The following is a 20151-nucleotide window of genomic DNA, read 5'->3' as shown; positions in this document are numbered from 1 at the left end:
GGTATATTGGGCTTCGTATATTTTACCCGTCACTTTGATGGCATGAACTGCTCTCTCACTCAATAATAATAATAATAATAACAATGGTTTCAAATTTTTGCCACAAGGGCAGCAATTTTGGGAAAGGGGGTAAGTCGATTATATCAACCCCCCCAGTGTTCAACTGGTACTTATTTTATCGACTCCGAAAGGATGAAAGGCAAAGTCAACCTCAGCGAAATTTGAACTCAGAACATAGCAGCAGACAAAATACCACTAAGCATTTTGCCAACTTATCCCCTTAATAATAATAATAATAATCTTTTTCTTCTATAGGCACAAGGTCTGAAATTTAGTGAGGGGAGGGGACCAGTTGATTTGATCAATCCCAGTACACAACTGGTATTTAATTTATCGACTCCAAAAGGATGAAAGGCAAAGTCAACCTCTGTGGAGTTTGAACTCAGAATGTAGCAATGAGCGAAATACTGTTAAGCATTTTGCCAGGCATGCTAACGATTCTGCCAGCTCGCCGCCTTTAAAATTTCTACAAGTACAAGCAAGGAAATTTTGGAGGAGAGGGCAGTTGATTACGTTGACCCAAACGTACAAGTGGTATTTATTTTGCCAAACCCCAAATGATGAGTGGCAAAGTTGAGCTCAGTGGCATTTGAACTCAGAACGTAAAGACAGAAAAAATTCCTCTAAGCATTTTGTGTGATGTGTTCACAATTCTATCAGCTCATCAGCCCTTAATTATAATAATCCTTTCCACTAAAGGCACAAGGCCTGAAATTTGAGGGAGGGTGATAATTGATTACATCGACCCCAGTGTTTCACTGGTACTTAATTTATTGACCCCGAAAGGATGAAAAGCAAAGTTGACTTTGGCGGAATTTGAACTCAGAACGTAGCATCAGACAAAATACTGCTAAGCATTTCACTCAGTGTGCTAATGATTCTGCCATCTCGCTGCCTTAATAATAATGATAATAATAATAATAATCCTTTCTGTTGTAGGCACAAGACCTGAAATTGTAGGGGAGAGGGTATAGTCGATTACATCAACCCCAGTGCATAACTGGTGCTTATTTCATCAACTCCGAAAGGATGAAAGGCAAAGCCAACCCCGCCAGAATTTGAACTTAGAGCATGAAGACAGAAGAAATAACGCTAAGCATTCCGTCCAGCATGCTAATGATTCTGCCAGCTTCATTCCTTTCTATTATCGACACATGGCATGAAATTTTGATGGAGAAGGCTGATCGGTTACATCAACCCTAGTGCATAACTGGTACTTATTTCATTGACCCTGGAAGGATGAAAGGCAGCATTTGAACTTTCTAATGGAGGCACAAGGCTTGAAATTTGGGGAAAGGTTTAATCAATTACATTGATACTAATACATTATTTCTGAAAGACAATTTAATCCTTTCGTTACTGTATTTATTTTGAGATGCTCTGTGTTTCTTTCAATTATTTTAAATCATCATCATCAACAAAGAATTTAGTAAAATAATTCAATTATCATTAAGCTAGTGTTAAGAACATAAATTGCAACTAAGGTTTGGTGGAAGATTTTAATGAAAAACTTATGAAAACAAGACATTTGTACTACAGTGTCAGAGCCAGTTTTGGCCGGGTTGGTAACGAAAGGGTTAAAGCAACAGCACCATGGGCCGTTCTACAGGTATTATGTGTAATGCTGTGACTGTACTTACCGATATCTCCCAAATGAACAAGGCAATGCTGACAGATGTAGAAACAGGAGTTCTTTTTGGGAGGAGTGATTTTCGCTTTTAAAGGATTTTTCTCTTCAAGATAGGAAAGAAAAAAAAAAAAAATTGGATTAAGATTATTTTCATAAATTAAAAGATTATACCAAATACAATATGAAAACTAAAACATTCCATACACTGCCGGGTGTACACATGTATCACTCCCACTGCACTACTCTGCCTGCTGATTCTACATTTTCTCATCCATTGATATTATTCTCTACATCCATACAAGACACTGATTTCTTCCATCCCTACACAGGACCATTGAATTCTCCCTTTATGCACTTCACCCGGCTTCCTCTCTCTTCCTCAACTGTTCCCTACTCAAACACATCATCTCCATCTTGTATCCCCACCCCCACCCCCACCTATCCTATTACTGCTTGCTTATTGTACCCCTCTATCTCCAATTTCAGACACCCTTGACAATTCTCATCCCCATATCCACCCTTTAACCCCACCCAGTTCTTACAGATGTTACCCTTTCCTCTCCTCTTTCATCCACCCCATCCCCATACACTCTTGTAATCCCCCACCCACAGAGTTTCGTTGTCCCCACTCTTACTAGCCTCACACCTCAAGGTACCAACTGGACATAGCGGCTATGAACGATTCCTTCCTCCTCCTTAAATGTAAGGAGTCATTTAGCTCCCCTACAAGAACCTGCTCTGTCCCACCCAGTTCCCTTATACCTTAACCCTCATCTGGTAATATAAAGACTCTCCCCATTCCCCACCCCCTGGTTTTGAGACTTGCAAACTGCATGAGTAAAGCTCTGGGTACACACTGTAAAGTGGTTGGCAGTAAGAAGGGCAGCCAGCTGATAAAGAGAAAGAATGAGAGGGGCAGAGAGAGAGAGAGAGAATGAGAGGGAGAGAGAGAGAGAGAGAGAGAGAGAGAATGAGAGGGGACAGAGAGAGAGAGAATAAGGGGGCAGAGAGAGAGGGATAATGAGAGGGCAAAGAGAAATGAGAGGAGGCAGATAGAAAGAATGAAAGGGGGCAAAGAGAGAGATGAGAGAGGGGCAGGAAGAGAAAGAATGAAGGGACAAAGAGAGAAAGTATGAGAGGGGCAAAGAGAGAAAAACAGAGGGGGCAGGAGAGAGAGATATAATGAGAGGGGCAAAGAGAGAAAGAATGAGAGGGACAGAGAGAGAGAGAGAGAGAGAGAAGAATGAGAGCGAGATAATGAGAGGGCAAAGAGAAATGAGAGGGAGCAGACAGAAAGAATGAGGGGGGGAAGAGAAATGAGAGAGAGCAGACAGAAAGAATGAGGGGGGGAGAGAAATGAAAGGGGGCAGACAGAAAGAATGAGGGGGAGGGGGCAAAGAGAGAAAAAGAATGAGAGGGGACATAGAGAGAGAGAATAAGGGGGCAGAGAGAGAGGGATAATGAGAGGGCAAAGAGAAATGAGAGGAGGCAGATAGAAAGAATGAAAGGAGGCAAAGAGAGAGATGAGAGAGGGGCAGGAAGAGAAAGAATGAAGGGACAAAGAGAGAAAGTATGAGAGGGGCAAAGAGAGAAAAACAGAGGGGGCAGGAGAGAGAGATATAATGAAAGGGGGCAAAGAGAGAAAGAATGAGAGGGGACAAAGAGAGAAAGAAAGAGGAGGCAGAGAGAAAGAATGAGATGGGGTAGAGAGGAAGAATGAGATGGGGTAGAGAGGAAGAATGAGAGAGAGAGAGAAAGAGAGACAAGTAGAATGAAAAAAAACCCCAAAAAGTAGATAAGATTTAGTAGCTAATAAGATTTTTGTTCACAAAACATTGCACCATTTCTTATTAACCAACCCCGACAAAGCCCCAACAGCTATTGCTGTTGAGCCTTAGCACACATGGCTTTACACAGTTGGTGTTACAAAGATTTATTCTTACCTTTTATAATTCCGTAAGCTGAAGATTTCCGCCTGAAAGGCAGGTCCAGCTTGAAGGTCGTACATAGTAGCTGTAATAACTGGAAAAGAACGAGAGATGGAAGAATAAATGAACGGGTGTGGAAGAGCAGGCGTTCGTGCTTTGGTTTGTGTGTCATAATAGATATGCCATCAACACGAAATAGTTAATAAAGTAATTAATTGTAAATAATTATACAGGGAGGGGATATGGAAATATTTAGACGATGACTAATATTGTTTCAATAGTGTCTTGTCTTTTTATTTTTTACTTGTTTCAGTCAGTGGACTGAAGCCAAGCTGGGGCACCACCTTCAACAATTTAGTCAAACAAATTAACCCCAGTAATTTATTTTTTTGCAGTCTGGTCCTTATTCTGTTGGTCTCTTTAATGAGTTGTATTTAATTATTTCAGATAGTTTTGTCCTAATACTCTTACTCTTTTACTTGTTCCAGTCATTTGGCTGCGGCCATGCTGGAGCACCACCTTTAATCAGGCAACTCAACCCCAGGACTTATTCTTTTGTAAACCCAGTACTTAATCTATTGGTCTCTTTTACCGAACCGCTAAGGTACGGAGACCCAAACACACCAGCATCGGTTGTCAAGCAATGTTAGGGGGACAAACACAGACACACAAACACACACACGCATATATATATATATATATATATATATATATATATATATACACATATATACGATGGGCTTCTTTCAGTTTTCCGTCTACCAAACCCACTTACAAGGCTTTGGTCGGCCCGAGGCTATAGTAGAAGACACTTGCCCAAGGTGTCACGCAGTGGGACTGAACCCAGAACAATATGGTTGGTTAGCAAGCTACTTACCACACCGCCACTCCTGCGCCTAATGCTTTAAAAATTTTCCAAATTCATAGCTCGTTAATATTTGTTTGTTAATTCCATGTCATAAGGATCCACTTGTGCAGAACTAGCATTGCGGGAGTGTCATGGTAAATTGCAGAGTGCTACTGAATGCCCTGCAGTGCTGTTGTGCATTATGTAGTGCTACAAAATTCCGCAGGGTGTTAGGGTGAACTATGGAGTGCCATTGTATTTCATAGTGTTGTAGTGTGTTTCGTAGGGATACAAAAATGTTGTGGAGTGTTATGGAGAATCAGGGAATGCCATTAAGTGCCACAGAGTGTTGTAACATGTTGTGTTATCATGTGGAGTGTTACAAAATGTTGTACAGTGAATCACAGTGTCATCAACATCATAGCGTTGTGATGTTCCATGGAGCATTGAGACATGTTATGGGGTGTTGGGGAGTACCATGGAGTGTTGTGGCATGTCACAGGGTGATGTGGCATGTCGCAGGGTGCTGTGGTGTGTTGCAGGGTGCTGTGGTGTGTCGCAGGGTGCTTCGGTGTGCTGCAGGGTGCTGCAGGGTGTTGTGGCGTGTTGCGGAATGTTGTGATGTGTTGTGGAGTGTGATGGAAGGTTGTAAGGCATTATGGAGAATTGGGGATTTGCTACAGAGCAATGTGGCAGGTTATGGAGCACTGAGATGTGTTATGGAGTGTTGTGGGGTGGCGTGGATTGTTGTTGGGTGTTATGGGTTGTTATGCTCTGTTATGGAGTGCTACAAAACATTGTGAAGGGTCACAGTGAATCGTGGAGAGCCATTGAATATATATCATAAGAGTGTTGTGGTGTTTCACAGGGTGTGCGTTACTGTCAAAACAGACAATTAATATTGTACTAACCTGAAGGTAGAACCCACTTGCTGTTTCAAGGAACAGATTGAGGCTGGCTTGCACTTCGAGTCTTTTTGGATTCTGGGAACAAAAGAGAATAAAAAAAATGGCCAATACTCAAAATTATCACTGATTTTATAACATCGGCACGAACTGGAGTCACAGAAGGAAATTAAAAACATTCGTCGTACAAGAGAAGTTATTCTCCAATGATGAGATACAACAGTGATTAATATAATCATGTTCAAATCTGCCGGATCATCTTTCCTTTTATCTTTTACACATTTCAGCCATTAGGCTGTGGCCTCACTGGTTGGCCCAAGGGTATAGCAGAAGACACTTGCCCAAGGTGCCACACAATGGGACTGAACTCATAACCATGTGATTGGGAAGCAAACTTCTTACCAGGCACTAACAATAAGAATGACAATGCGAGTCATTGTTTTCATTCTCGCAATTCACTGGGTGTCATTGTTTTCGTTTCGTAACATCCACTTTTCCAAAGCTTGCACAGGTCAGATGGAATTTGTGGAGGTAGAATTTTCAGGGCTGTATGCCGTTTCAGTTACTGACCCTCACCCGTTTCCAAATAAGGAAATATTTCCCCTTGGACACCATTTGCATGAACTTGCTTCTAACCATCATGTGATGTGAAGACAAGAAGACAGTGACTCTCACACACATACAAGTAAGTATATGAATGCAAAACAAAGTGGTAAAATATAGTACTCAATTACCAAAGGTAGAGTAATAGGCTTTTTTATTAAACCTACAAAAACATCATGTTTTTACAGCTTTAATTAAAAAAAGTATATATACATACATACACACACACACTCATACACATATGCATACACTTATATACATATACACACACATATATTCGATGGGCTTCTTTCAGTTTCCATCCACCAAATCTGCTCACAAGACTTTGGTCAGACCAGGGCTACAATAGATGTTTGCCCAAGGTGCTATGCAGTGGGACTGAACCCAAATAAATGGTTACCCTAAAGCCTTCTCATGTAACTCAAACACTTAGAGATTTTGTTAGTGGAAGGGTGAAAATGTTGATGCTAGAAAAATTTCATCTGCAAGCAAGGGGTTCCCTATCTTTGCTCTTTGTGGTTGCTCAATGTATTAAAAATGGCAGCCAAACTGCCATCAAATTAACCTTTTAGCATTTAAACCATCCAGATCCAGCTTATTGCACCTACCCTACAATGCCATTCTAAATATAAATCTCATCACTGAAGTCTGAAACGCAATTAGATAATGCATGATGAATTCTAAACAATGTGAATAAATAAGCATTGCATTTGACAGAATAATCTGAGTGCTAAAGGTTTCAACCTGACTACCATGAAAAAAAAAAAAAAAAAAAGGAGACTTTGGTTAACCCTTTTAATACAAACCCACCTGAAACCACCTTCAGTCTTATGATACAAATTCTGTGTGTTAAAGTTGATCTAAATTAAAATCTGTTAAAATTCCATGTTAATTTGTATTCCTCATTATTTTCAAAATTAATTGAGACAAAATTAATTCAGACAAAAAAAAGCACTCACTACACTCATGGAGTGGTTGGCGTTAGGAAGGGCATCCAGCCGTAGAAACACTGCCAGATCAGACTGGGCCTGGTGCAGCCTTCTGGCTTCCCAGAACCCAGTTGAACCGTCCAACCCATGCTAGCATGGAGAACGGACGTTAAACGATGATGATGATGATGATGATGAATTGAGACAAAGACAGGATACTTCAACAGAAATATGGTAACAAAAGGGTTAATGTATTCCTAGATACACAATGCTCAATTCTGAAAAGACCATCATGACTGAGCTGAGGAGTTGAACAAGAACAAAAGCTCTGCTGCTGAATTAGAAGCCATTTGGCTTTATTTGTGTTTACACAACCTACACTGTGTTTACTGGGAAGTTGCTCTAAGGTATTAGAAACACTGGTTTTGAGACAGAAATAAAAAGCAATGACAGACCCACTGAGAGAACTTGAAACCCTATTGTTATTTCTTGCCAATCAATTGTGTTATTTATTAACCCTTTCGTTACTGTATATATTTTGAGATGCTCTGTGTTTCAAAACAAAACATTAGTACTACAGAACCAGAGGTGGTTTCAGCTGGTTTTGTATTGAAAGGGGTAAATTAAGCATTTGTTAACCCTTTGGTTGCCATATTTCTTTTGAGATGCTCTGTGTTTCTTTCAATTACTTTAAATATATCAAAGAATTTAGTAAAATAACTTAGTTATCATTCAGCTAGTGTTAGGAACATAAATTGTGACTAAGGTTTCGTGGAAGATTTTAATTCAAAACTTATGAAAACAAGACATTTGTACTCAGAGCCAGAGCCGGTTTCAGCCGGGTTGGTAACGAAGGGGTTAAACAACACAACAGAGAACCTACAATTCTATCTATTTTGAATTTGTTTCTTTAACACGTGTTTTCTGTACTGGAATGGGTGAAATGGTTCAACAGGAACTGGCATGCCCGAACATTGCACCAAACTCCATGTCTGCTTTTGGCATGGCTTCTATGTCTGGCATTCTTACCTAACACTGACCACCTTACAGAATAGACTGGGTCATTTTTTACATAGCACTGGCACCAGTCAGGTCACCAAGTAACTTGCAAGACAAAACAACCTCATCTGGGGAGCGGGGTAGTGAGGGAGGAGGTGTTATTCTAAGTGATGGGATGGTCAAAGTACAATGGTGGGGGGGACAGTAACAGGTATTTCGTTGTAAAGCAGGATACATAGTTATTCCAGCTGGAAAAAATGTGTCAAGGAATAGGACCCACTTTGGTCATGAATGACCATGGGATTGCACCTAGAAGTTTCCTCTCTGAGGCCCAAGTCCAGGCAAAGTTGTTTATGGGTGACCAGCAGTCACCCATGCATACCAGCCTCCCCTCTATACACCAAGGGGAAGGCAAAGGCTGATACAGCTTGGCACCAGTGACATCGCAGCTTATTTCAACAGCTGAGTGAACTGGAGCAACGAGAAATAAAGGGTCTTGCTCAAGAACACAACACACAGTCCGGTTTGAGGATTGAACTCACTATTTCATTGATTGTGAGCCCGACACTATAACCACTGAATCATCTCATAAAATACTTTTGTCTCGAATTGTTGCTGAGAACCACTTTACAGAGCGAAGTGGGAATGTTTTGCATAGCGCTGGCACCAGTGAGGTGAACTGGTAACTTGCATGACAAGCCTTCACAAGTGTGTGTGGCGTGTGGGGAGTGTTGAGGTGGGGTGTACTTTGAGAGGGGTGGCTTTATGTTAGGTCAGTGGTTCTCAACTGGGATTCATATGACTCCTGGGATTCATACGACTCCTGGGAGTCCATGTGAGACTTTTGGGGTCTGCGCAAGCAAAATAGTAAGTTGGAGATCCACAGTACTATTTTAAGAGTTCGTGAAAAAAAATGTTACTGTGGGTGTATTTGAAGCAAGAAACAGCGTGGTTTCTTTCTCATTTTACACAGTTCAACCTGCGACAAGTTAACGTGTGAAAAACAAAATAGGAATTTTGAAATAAGTTTCTATAAAACTAATCTTTAAGCATCAAATGGCTATGGGGGTCCACCAAGATAAAATACTAATCAAAGGGGTCCTTAGGTAAAAAATGGTTGAGAACCGCCTATTCTGGCACTGTCAATCTATATAATACTGGCAGGGAAAAGAATCACTGCTGCCTCTAGAAGTTGAGTGGCCGTCATTGACAAGACCAAACAAGGTTGAAATCAAGTGATCTGGTGGTCTTGGTGCTGGAGGTAGCAGGGATTTATCTCCCCACCAGCAATATAAACAAAAGTGCATTTTACACCAAAAGCCAATATGAGTGTCTCTCTCATGGTATCTACCGCAGTATAGTTTGTTCTAACAGAACATCAACTTTCAAGTGGCGATAAATATTAGCTTTTGGTATTATTACTGCCCCCGTCACTAATATATATATATATATTTTTAACAAGATAACTAACTAATTGTGACACCAGCGCCCGGGTCCATATGACCAAGAAGTCAATGTGAGAGTTTCTCTCAGGCTATCTCATGCAGTATAGTTTGTTCTAACATAACAACCATGTTTGAGTGGGGATAAATATTACCTCTTGGTATTATTATTGCCTCTGTTGCTAATAAATATATTTTTTAACTGAAATTAGAGCTAATGGGGATAAATAGTTGATTAAACTGGACCCAGAATATGGTGGGTAAATTTATTCTATAGATTCAAGAAGAATGAGATATCAAAGTCTATTCTGAAGGGGATCTTTACTTAGAGGGTGAATGCAAGACATGAACACCAGAAGGAATTTTGTCCTCCACTCCACTCGTTCTGAAAGCCACCACCCTTTACAGAACCTTCTGACCATTCCACTGATTCTGCAACCTCTTCACATGGTCCTCTCCCCTCTGTTTCAACTACCTATACACCTTACAGTTAACACCTTTTACAGGGCCCTACCTCCTCTGATTCTACCCACCACCACCACCACCACCACCACAAGCAAGACGAAATTGTCCCCACTCCCACTCTTCTAAGAGTACACCAAAAAAAAGCATCTTTTTTTGTATCTCTTTAATAAATAGAAAAAAAAGGAGGGTATATTTGCCATCTCAATATGGCTAACCACTAAGGGTGGGTGTTACTGTAGCTTGTAGCCCCAGGAGAACATCTCATCCAGCTGGCTTTAGGCGCACTTTCTGTGCCCTTAAGGTATTTCCAAAGGGAGGTCATCCTTCCTTCGTCAACCTAAGTGATACGCACGGACTGCAGTTTCTAGGTATTGACCTGTCATCAGCGTACGACAATCACCGGTTTTCGATGAAAGGGGTCCCAATGCAAATACTTATATCATTTTTCCAGTAACTTTTCGTCACTGATCTCAAAGGCCATAGGTAAAAGTATTTCTTTAAAAAAAAGAACACAATAGGATGTAAAAAAATAAAAAATATATATAAAAGATGCGTCCATACCCTCACCTGATTGTCCTTAGCTTGAGTTTGAAGGGTGTTAATTTGATTTTTGAAAGCATGGTTCCACCTGGAGAGAAAACAACAACAGCAACAATTAGCATATTGGGGTGGATAAATAAAACAATGACAGAGAAGAGAGAGGTGAGAGTGGAGAGATAGGAGAGAAAGTAAAGGAACAAAATGCTGACACATGTGGTGAATACGGAAGCCAACTCCGAGCTGTTTCCTTACCGTTATGCATTCAAATGTCAAATGCATTTTGTTCCTATGTATGTGTGTGTGTTCTTTTGTGCTTCACTCATAAGAATGTGGCCATGCTGGTGCACCACTTTGAAGGGTTTAGGAACCAAATTAGTCCCAGTACTTTTTTTTGTTGTTTTTAAAGCCTGGTGTGGCTGTGTGGTAAGTAGCTTGCTTACCAACCACATGGTTCCGGGTTCAGTCCCACTGCGTGGCACCTTGGGCAAGTGTCTTCTACTATAGCCTCGGGCCGACCAAAGCCTTGTGAGTGGATTTGGCAGACGGAAACTGAAAGAAGCCCGTCGTATATATGTATATATATATATATATGTGTGTGTGTGTTTGTGTGTATGTTTGTCCCCCTAGCATTGCTTGACAACCAATGCTGGTGTGTTTATGTCCCCGTCACTTAGCGGTTCGGCAAAAAGAGACCGATAGAATAAGTACTGGGCTTACAAAGAATAAGTTCCGGGGTTGAGTTGCTCAATTAAAGGCGGTGCTCCAGCATGGCCGCAGTCAAATGACTGAAACAAGTAAAAGAGTAAAGAGTAACTATTCTATTGATCTCTCTTTTGCCAAACTGCTAAGTTAAGAGGGTGTGCACAAACCAGCACTGGTTGTCAAGTAATTGGTGGGGGATACACACAGAGACAGATAGACACACATATATGGCAAGCTTCCATATAGTTTCCATAAACCAAATTTGCTCTTAAGGCATTGGTCAGGTTAGGGCTATAGTAGAAGATATGTTGAAGGTGCCATACAGCGGGATTGAACCTGAAACTATGTTTCTTAACCACCACCACCACCAACAACAACAACACACACACACACACACACACACAACATTCATATTAATGTATTCATTTTTCAAGATTCTTGATATGAAACCAAGCATTGAAACAGATGTTAGAAGCCAACAAACACACACACACACACACACAAACACTGGATATATTTTATTTCTTTTTATTATTATCTGCCAATTGACTGTTTCTAGCAGAAGAGAAGCTGATGGAAGTCTCAAGGCAGTGATGAAAAGCCTCTTATGAACCAACTAATTGATCAAACGATTAGTTGATTAGTAAACCAAGTGAATGATGATAATACAAAGACGGAAAATATAAGGAATATGTGAGTTTCTTTTCTGCAAAGTGACTCTAACAAGGTAATTATATATGTGTGTGCACATCATCATAATCATCATCATCATCATCATGTAACCCTTAGGAGATGACAGGGCTGATTAATCAATCGGCTGAAAAGTCTATGATGAATGGAAGAAATTTTCAGCCGATAAATCAGCACTTTTGTACTAGTTCATTCAATTTCCTACAAGAATATATAAAGTTTTATATCGGTGAATTACTTTATTTTTTATTTATTTATTATTTTTTTTTTAAATAAGTGCCTGCCCTTTGTAAGGCTTGTGAAAAGGGCTCCGTCTTCTTGGCATTGAAATTCCAAATGAGGCTCTGTTTCCAAAGGGTTAACATCCATTTTACCATGCTGACACAAGTTGGGCAGCTTGACAGGAGCTGGTAAGGCCAGGAGCCACACCAGGTCCCATAGTCTGTTTTGGCCTGGTTTCTACAGCTGCATGCCCTTCCTAACACCAACTGCTTAACAGAGTGTACTGGGTGCTTTTTACATGGCACCATCACCTTGCTTAAGGTATTTATTCTGCAGTGGAACTGAACCCTAGACTACAGGGTTGAGAAGCAAACTCATCCATACAGTCATACCTGTGCATACGTACACTGTGTTTGATTGCCTCTTTCTTTTGTTTGTCCCCTCATTCATGTGTGTGTGTGTGTGTGTGTGTGTGTGTGTGTGATCATCATCATCATTTAACAGCTGCCTTCCATGCTGGCATAGGTGGGATGGTTTGACAGGAGCCAGCCAAGCAAAAGCCTGCACCAGACTTCTGTGACTGTTTTGGCAGGATTTTTACAGCTGGAGGCCCTTCCTAACCCCAACCACCCAAAAGTTTTAGAGACATTCTGATTGAAGCATTTGATGAGAAATAAGAGGAGGCTGTGATGTATAATGTAGAGGACAACTGGAAGTTCTCACAAGACAACCTTCTGAAGGCTGTAAACCAAATCTGTGGATGGAGCAAAATCTGTCAGATGGAGAGTGACCTGATGGTGAACAGTGAGGTAGAAAGGGCCATACAAGTGAAGAGACAGGCTTGGTAATATCAGAGAAATGGAAACAGCAAAAGTGCTATATCAGGTAGCCAAAAGGGAAGCTATGTAACAGGTTTATCTAGCAAGGGCAGAAGCAGAAAGAGGCTTGCCAATTTTTAACAGTAATAAGATTACAGACTTGAGGTGCTCTGGATTGTTAGACAGTGTGTCAGAGAGAAGTGTGTATGGATGGACAATGGTATGCTCACTGTGCTAGTGACTCTGCAAAGAAAGAGGCATGGAAGTGCTACTATGAATGGGAAAAAGAATCTCCCCTATGTAAACTCAACAGAGGGACCAGCTATTTGTGTTGACGGCAGTATGATAGATAAGGCAATTAAGGATATGAAGACCCAAGTCTATCGGGTGTCACAACTGAAATGCTTAGAATATCTGGCAGAGTGGGATATGGTCTGGTTACCCATATAGTTAATCAGATTATTCAGGAAGGCGTCATCCCCAAATGACCAGTATAGCAGTATTATAGTCAGCTGCTATAAGGGTAAGGAAGATGCTTTAGATCAAAGTAATTAAAGAGGTATTAAATAGCTGGACCAGGTCATGAAAGTTACAGAAAGAGTTATAACCCAATTAATTTGTAACAAAATCAGATTAGATGAAATGCTGCTTGGCTTTGTGCCAGCGAGAAGCACTATTGATGCTTTATAGTCAGACAACTTCAAGAGAAGTATTTGGCAAAGAACAAACCATTGTAGTTGGTATTTGTTGACTTGGAGAAAGCCTTTGACAGAAAACACCACTGTGGAGGTTAGGGGTAGACATGTGGCTTGTGAAAGCTGTACAAGCCATGCAAAGAGGTTCTGTCAGTAAGGTGAGAATTAAGCATGAGTACAGTGATGAATTTAGTGTACAGGTAGGTATTCATTAGGGTTCAGTTCACAGTCCCCTCCTATTCATCATCATCCCCCCAGGCCATAGAAGAGGAATTCAAGACCAGCTACTCCTGAGAACTGCTATATGCTGACGATCTTGCTCTCATAGCAGATTCTGTAACAAAACTAGAAAAGCCATTCCAGGTGTGGAAGCAAAACCTGGAATCAATGGGTCTTAGGATTAACTTAGCAAAAACTAAGGTTCTAGTAAGCAAGAGAAGGGACAGGACCCTTCTCCCAACAGGTAAATGGCCCTGCTTGATATGTGGGAAAAGTATGAGCAGGAATTCCATAAAAACTACAGATACTCAGAAAATTGATTTCCTCAACTGCACCAGAGGCTCTTTAGAGGTAGTGGATAATTTCTGCTACCTAGGAAACCTGATTAGCAGTAGGGGAGGATGTACAGAAAGTGTAATTGCTTAAATAAGATGTAAAAAATTCAGAGAGCTTTCACCTCTGTTGGCAACCAAAGGTCTCTCTCTCTCTCTCCGAGTGAAAGGAAGGTTGTAAGATACATGTATACGAACAGTAATGCTACATTGTAGTGAGATGTGGTCCGTGAATGCAGAGGGCATGTGAAGACTAGAGAGGAATGAAGCTAGACTGCTCCACTGGATGTGCAACGACAGTGTGTGGACAATAATGGATCCCATTTGACTGATTTAATTTTTAAAACATAATGAAACAAAATGGCATTATATGTACTTTTCAAAAATAAAAACACTTTTTTGTTTCTTTACTTCATTTGCCTTTTATTTAACCTACAAATGTGTCAGATCATTTTGCCTGACCCTGTACATGTGCAACAGAGCACTAGGGTATTGAGAGAAAAGTTGGGCACAAAAGGAACTAGATGCAGTGTGCAAGAGAGTGTGCTGGTTCGGTCATGTGATGCGTATAGATGTCAACAGTTTCATACAGAAGTGCTAATCCCATAAAATGGATGGATCTAGTGGAAGAGGGAGACCGAGGAAGACATGGGATGAAGTTGAAGTACTGAAGGCCGATCTCAACATGCAGAAACTTATGAAGGAGATGACAAAGGACCAATATATTTGGTGCCTTGCTGTCCTCAAGAAGACCCATCTACCACAGCAGAATTTACACAGGTGCAACTGCAACATAATAAGTACTGGTGCTGGTTCCACGTAAATAAGCACCCAGTACACTCTGGTGGGTGGTTGGCACTAGGAAGAGCATCCAGCCATAGAAACAATGCCAGAGAACTGGAGCCTGGTGCAGCCCCTGGCCTTACCAGCTCCTGTCAAACTGTCTAACCCATGCCAGCATGGAAAACAGACGTTAAATGATGATGTGTGTATACATATGTGTGTGTGTGTGTGTGTAAAAGAGGACATTAAAATGATGATGATGATTTCTTCATATTTTAGTGTCTGTACCCACCACACACACACACTAACTACAGTTTACTTATCTCTTTACTGTCCACAAGAGGTTACACAGAGAGAGGACAAACAAGGACAGCCAAATGGATTAAGTCGATCATCAACATCATTTAATGTCCTTTTTTTTCCATGCTGGCATGGATTACACACACACACACACACACACACACACATAATAGATCAGAATTCAAGTGAACCAGGCACTTAAATGGTAAGGCACCAGGTCGGGTCAAAAAGTAAAATGTGTACACAACAAAAATAGAGGAATGCGTATGTGAGTACCAAAGTACAGGTAGAAAAAATATTCAAGTTATGTACACAGTTAACTGTACCCGACTGAGTATATCAATAGCCAAATATTGTGGTTCAGATATTCCTCTGGTGAAAATGTTTTTTTCTAGTTCGCCAGCCTCGTCTGGCACCTGTGTCGGTGGCACACAAAAAACACCATCCAAGCGTGGCCGTCTGCCAGCCTCGTCTGGCACCTGTGTCGGTGGCACATAAAAAACACCATCCGAGCGTGGCCGTCTGCCAGCCTCGTCTGGCACCTGTGTCGGTGGCACACAAAAAACACCATCCAAGCGTGGCCGTCTGCCAGCCTCGTCTGGCACCTGTGTCGGTGGCACATAAAAAACACCATCCGAGCGTGGCCGTTCGCCAGCCTCATCTGGCACCTGTGTCGGTGGCACATAAAATCACCCACTACACTCTCGGAGTGGTTGGCATTAGGAAGGGCATCCAGCTGTAGAAACACTGCCAGATCTGACTGGCCTGGTGCAGCTTTCGGGCTCCCCAGACCCCAGTTGAACCGTCCAACCCATGCTAGCATGGAAAGCGGACGTTAAACGATGATGATGATGATGATGATGTAATGTCTCATTAATCAATTCAAAATTCGTTGGAAACAGTTGCAGTGGATTGACACATTATCTATCTGTTGTTACATATACATATTTTCTTTCATTTGTCTCAGTCATTTGACTGCGGCCATGCTGGAGCACCGCCTTTAGTTGAGCAGATCAACCCCAGAACTTATTCTTTGTAAACCTAGTATTTATTCTATTGGTCTTTTTTTGCTGAACTGCTAAGCTACGGAGACGTAAACACAGCAGCATTGGTTGTCAAGTGATGTTGAGGGGACAAACACAGACACACACATACATATATATATATATATATATATATATATACATACATATATATGACAGGCTCCTTTCAGTTTCTGTCTACCAAATCCACTCAAAAGGCTTTGGTCGACCCAAGGCTTTAGTAGAAGACACTTGCCCAAGGTGCCACGCAGTGGGACTGAATCCAGAACCATGTGGTTGGTAAGCAAGCTACTTACCACACAGCCACTCCTGCGCCTATATACATATATAACACACACACCTCCAATACGAAATGCACAGAAAAGTCCCCAGAAAGGAGATGTTTAAGCAGAATGCAGACAATAAGACAGGGGTAAAAGAAGTGTCCAAAGACGTTACTTACAGGTCTTGTTCCACTTTCTTGTCCAAAGCATATTCTAAATCCATTATCAGCAGCTTCTTGTAAAGATCCTCCAGCTTTTGACGTGATACCCAAACTTCAGACACATTCTTGCTAGGATCTAAAACAGAGAAGAAGTTTAGGGTTTAGTTAAATCAATATTTATAGATTTACTTTTAACTACGGCTAGTGTTAACATATTTAATAACATTTCGATATAATTAATATTCAAATGTAAATGTTCCTTGGACAGTTGGTTGGTAGGTTTCTCCAATCTTGCTGTATATCATGCAGAGAGAAGGGAAGAGAGAAAGAGTAAAATAGATAGAGAGTTAACCTAAGAGGTACAGGATTAGTGCACATAATAGGTTTGGAGGGCAGACAATGAGTAAATGAATACTACATGCACACACATAGAAAAAAAGAATTTATCAACCCCAAACGGATGCTGAGCGAAATGCCTTGCAGCATTTTGTCCATCTTTACATTCTGAGTTCAAATTCCGCCAAGGTCAACTTTGCCTTTCATCCTTTCGGGAGAGAGGGGGAGAGAGGGAGAGAGAGATGTGAGGTCAAGATTATGTGCCTTTAATTCAAATATGAACACTAACCCTTTTGACACCAGGACAGAGACCGGCTCAATACCTTCTAATACAATTTTAGGTGAGAACTTTTATATTAAGTTCAACTACAACTCCTGTCCTAATAAGTGGAGGGAGACAAGAACTTTACTGAATTTTTCTGGGTTGTTGATCATATTACGGAGATGTACTCGCATAGCGAGTGACTTGATCTGAGATTGTGTGCTGGAATGAAAACAATTGCAGCGTGGAAAGTGTTTGTAAGCCATTTAAGAAACACACAAAAGCCGTTCGATTCACTTCAACATTTAAGTTTAATTTGTCAAAATATTTTCGTCGCTAAAATCTGTGACCTTTGTCTGTGAACAGGTCGCGGATTTTAGTGACGAAAATATTTTGACAAATTAAACTTAAATGTTGAAGTGAATCGAACGGCTTTTGTGTGTTTCTTAAATGGCTTACAAACACCTTCCACGCTGCAATTGTGATCATATTAAAATTGACAGAAACATACAAAGTATTTTGATGGAAATATAGTTAGAAAATGATTAACCCTTTAAAATACTGATTAAAACAGGTAGAATATTTGGGCCAGCTATGGTCAGTTTAACCCTATAGCATTCAGATTTCTTAGTCAAATGTAATGCATATTTTTTCACATTGTTTTGAATTAATTACACATTATTTTGTAGCTTCAAAATTTCAATGGTGTGATTGCATATTTTTATGTTAAGTTAATTTTTTGGCTCAAAAAGCAAAAAGCAAGGCCATGTAGGGGGACATGGAGTTATGTACAGGGGTGTTCATGCAAAGAGTTCAGGCCATTTCTGGTGAAGAGAGACTTTGAACCGAGCGGTCATCGGCATCCTCACTATCTCGTCCGGCAGCTTATTCCACGGGTCCACAACCTGGACGGAGAAAGCCCCTCTCCTTCGATTGAGATGAAATCGTCCTTGTAGGGTAGGTGTGAAATGTTGGATTTGGTCACTTTTAACACAAAACTGGTAGAATATTTGGGCCAGATATGGCCAGTTTAAATGCAAAAGAGTGAAGTAAAAGGGTTTTGTATCAAAGAAGCAGGGCTGGTCACTGACACGTTACTAGTGGAAGAATGAAAGATAATTTAGTATGTACAACTGACTTGTCAGTTGTAGAAAGTTCATGTACAACACTGGTGCCTTTCACAGAAATTGACAACATGACCTCAAATTTCACCATCTCTAGTTCTAGACATGAAGCCCAGAGATGAGGAGTTTAAATAATTTAGGTTAAATCAACTTTGACCTCCAGCTGTTTACGACAATTTCTTGTAATTAAATATCGCATTGCTCGACTTAATGAGGGTGGTAGTATAGTCAAAGTATGGGACAGCTAACTCCTGTGCAAGAAGTACAACATGGCTAAAGCTTGCATTATATGCTATAAGTATGTCAAGCTAAAGCTTGTGCTGTTGGTGCAACCAGGCTGAAGCTTGCACTATAAGCACAACCCAGCTAAAACCTGCGCTGTAGGTGCACCCCAGCTAAAACCTGCGCTGTAGGTGCACCCCAGCTATGGTTTTATCATCAAATCAGGCCTCAATAATGGTCACCAGATCTAAAGATCTTCATGTCTATACCAGTAGAACATTCAAACTAATTGAGATTTGTTCTCATTTAGTCATTAACGCATATCAGCTGGATTTGGTTACTCAGATCCCAAGTTCAAATGTCAGTTTAGCCTCGAAGGTAAATGCCAATAAAAATGCAATTATAGTTATTGATCAACCAACCATGTCTTCCCCACAGGTTCTAAACACTATACTATACACACAGGACCATTACAATTTGTGCTACAGGCACTCGACAACTAAAGCTCACACTAAGGGCACCCAACAACCAGAGCCTACACTCGGACAACCAAAACCTGTATTATAAGCACTAGAGCAGTGGTTCTCAATCATCTTTTTTTTATCTATTGACCCCTTTGATTACTATTTTATTCTGGTATACTCCCACAGCCATTTGATGTTTAAAAACTAGTTTTGTAAAAGCTTCTTTCAAATTTCCTCTTTTGTTTTCCACACATTAACCTGTTTAAGTTGAACTGTGTAAAATGTTCGAGGAAGAAACCCACCTGTTTCTTGCAATACATCCATCTAAAGCAGGGGTTCTCAACCATTTTTGTTTATCCATGGACACCTTTGATTACTATTTTATTCTGGTACCCCTTCTCCCATTGCCATTTGATGTTTAACCCTTTAGTATTTAAACCGGCCATATCCGGCCAAAATAGCTGATCTGTTTTATGTTCAAACTGACCAGATCCAGGCTCTCACACCTATCCTACAATGTTATTCTACATTAAATAATTACACCATCAAGATCTTGAAGATATGAGATAATGCATGATTAATTCAAATCAATGGGAATCAATAGGCATTACGTTTGATAGAATAATCTGAACGCTAAAGGGTTAAAAACTAGTTTTATAGAAACTCCTTCCAAAATCCCTATTTTGCTTTTCTCACATTAACTTTTGTAGGTTGAACTATGTAAAACCTGTTTCTTGCAATAATTACATCCAAAGCAAAATTTTTTATGGACCCTTAATATACTACTGTGGGTCCCCAATTTACTATTTTGCTTTCATGAACCCCCAAAAATCTTATATGCACCCCAGGGGCCATACAGACTCCAGCTGAGAACCACTGTACTGGGCAATGGTTATGTTATAGACCCTAAACCACTAAATCTTATGCTATGAATGTTTGTCAGATTGATGATGACCATCTGGTAAGCCTGGAGATGACTGATGACTTTATGTAATGACTTTATTTAAAGAGAAGAAGAGTTGCACGTTGCCAACCTCACTTTCTCATCCATGACCATCTTCAGATCTTCAGTCCAGTGACAAAACTAAGTCAAGGGATGAAGACAGATGGATGACCAAATGTCTTGCTTGCTTCATCTAGCCCTCTGGATTCCATAAGGAGTTATTG

At 40.6% G+C, this 20151-nt stretch overlaps 1 protein-coding gene across 3 annotated transcripts in view; it reads right to left on the bottom strand.

The window, feature by feature from the left end:
- LOC115223211 (protein SMG7) overlaps positions 1–20151 on the bottom strand; it is a 174891-nt gene that overhangs the window by 43903 nt on the left and 110837 nt on the right. For 2 of the 3 annotated variants that reach the window (XM_029793686.2, XM_029793684.2), the window contains exons 3-7: positions 16595–16712; positions 10370–10436; positions 5377–5448; positions 3634–3712; positions 1701–1793 (exon numbers count right to left, since the gene is read on the bottom strand). In XM_029793686.2, the coding sequence (XP_029649546.1) occupies positions 1701–1793; positions 3634–3712; positions 5377–5448; positions 10370–10436; positions 16595–16712 (429 nt within the window). The remainder of the gene's footprint in view (positions 1–1700; positions 1794–3633; positions 3713–5376; positions 5449–10369; positions 10437–16594; positions 16713–20151) is intronic. The other variant, XM_029793685.2, reaches the window with a different exon arrangement.

This window comes from Octopus sinensis, linkage group LG22, assembly GCF_006345805.1.
Source record: "Octopus sinensis linkage group LG22, ASM634580v1, whole genome shotgun sequence".
NCBI classification, from domain to species: Eukaryota; Metazoa; Mollusca; class Cephalopoda; order Octopoda; family Octopodidae; genus Octopus; species Octopus sinensis.
This window is presented reverse-complemented; position numbering and strand designations above follow the sequence as displayed.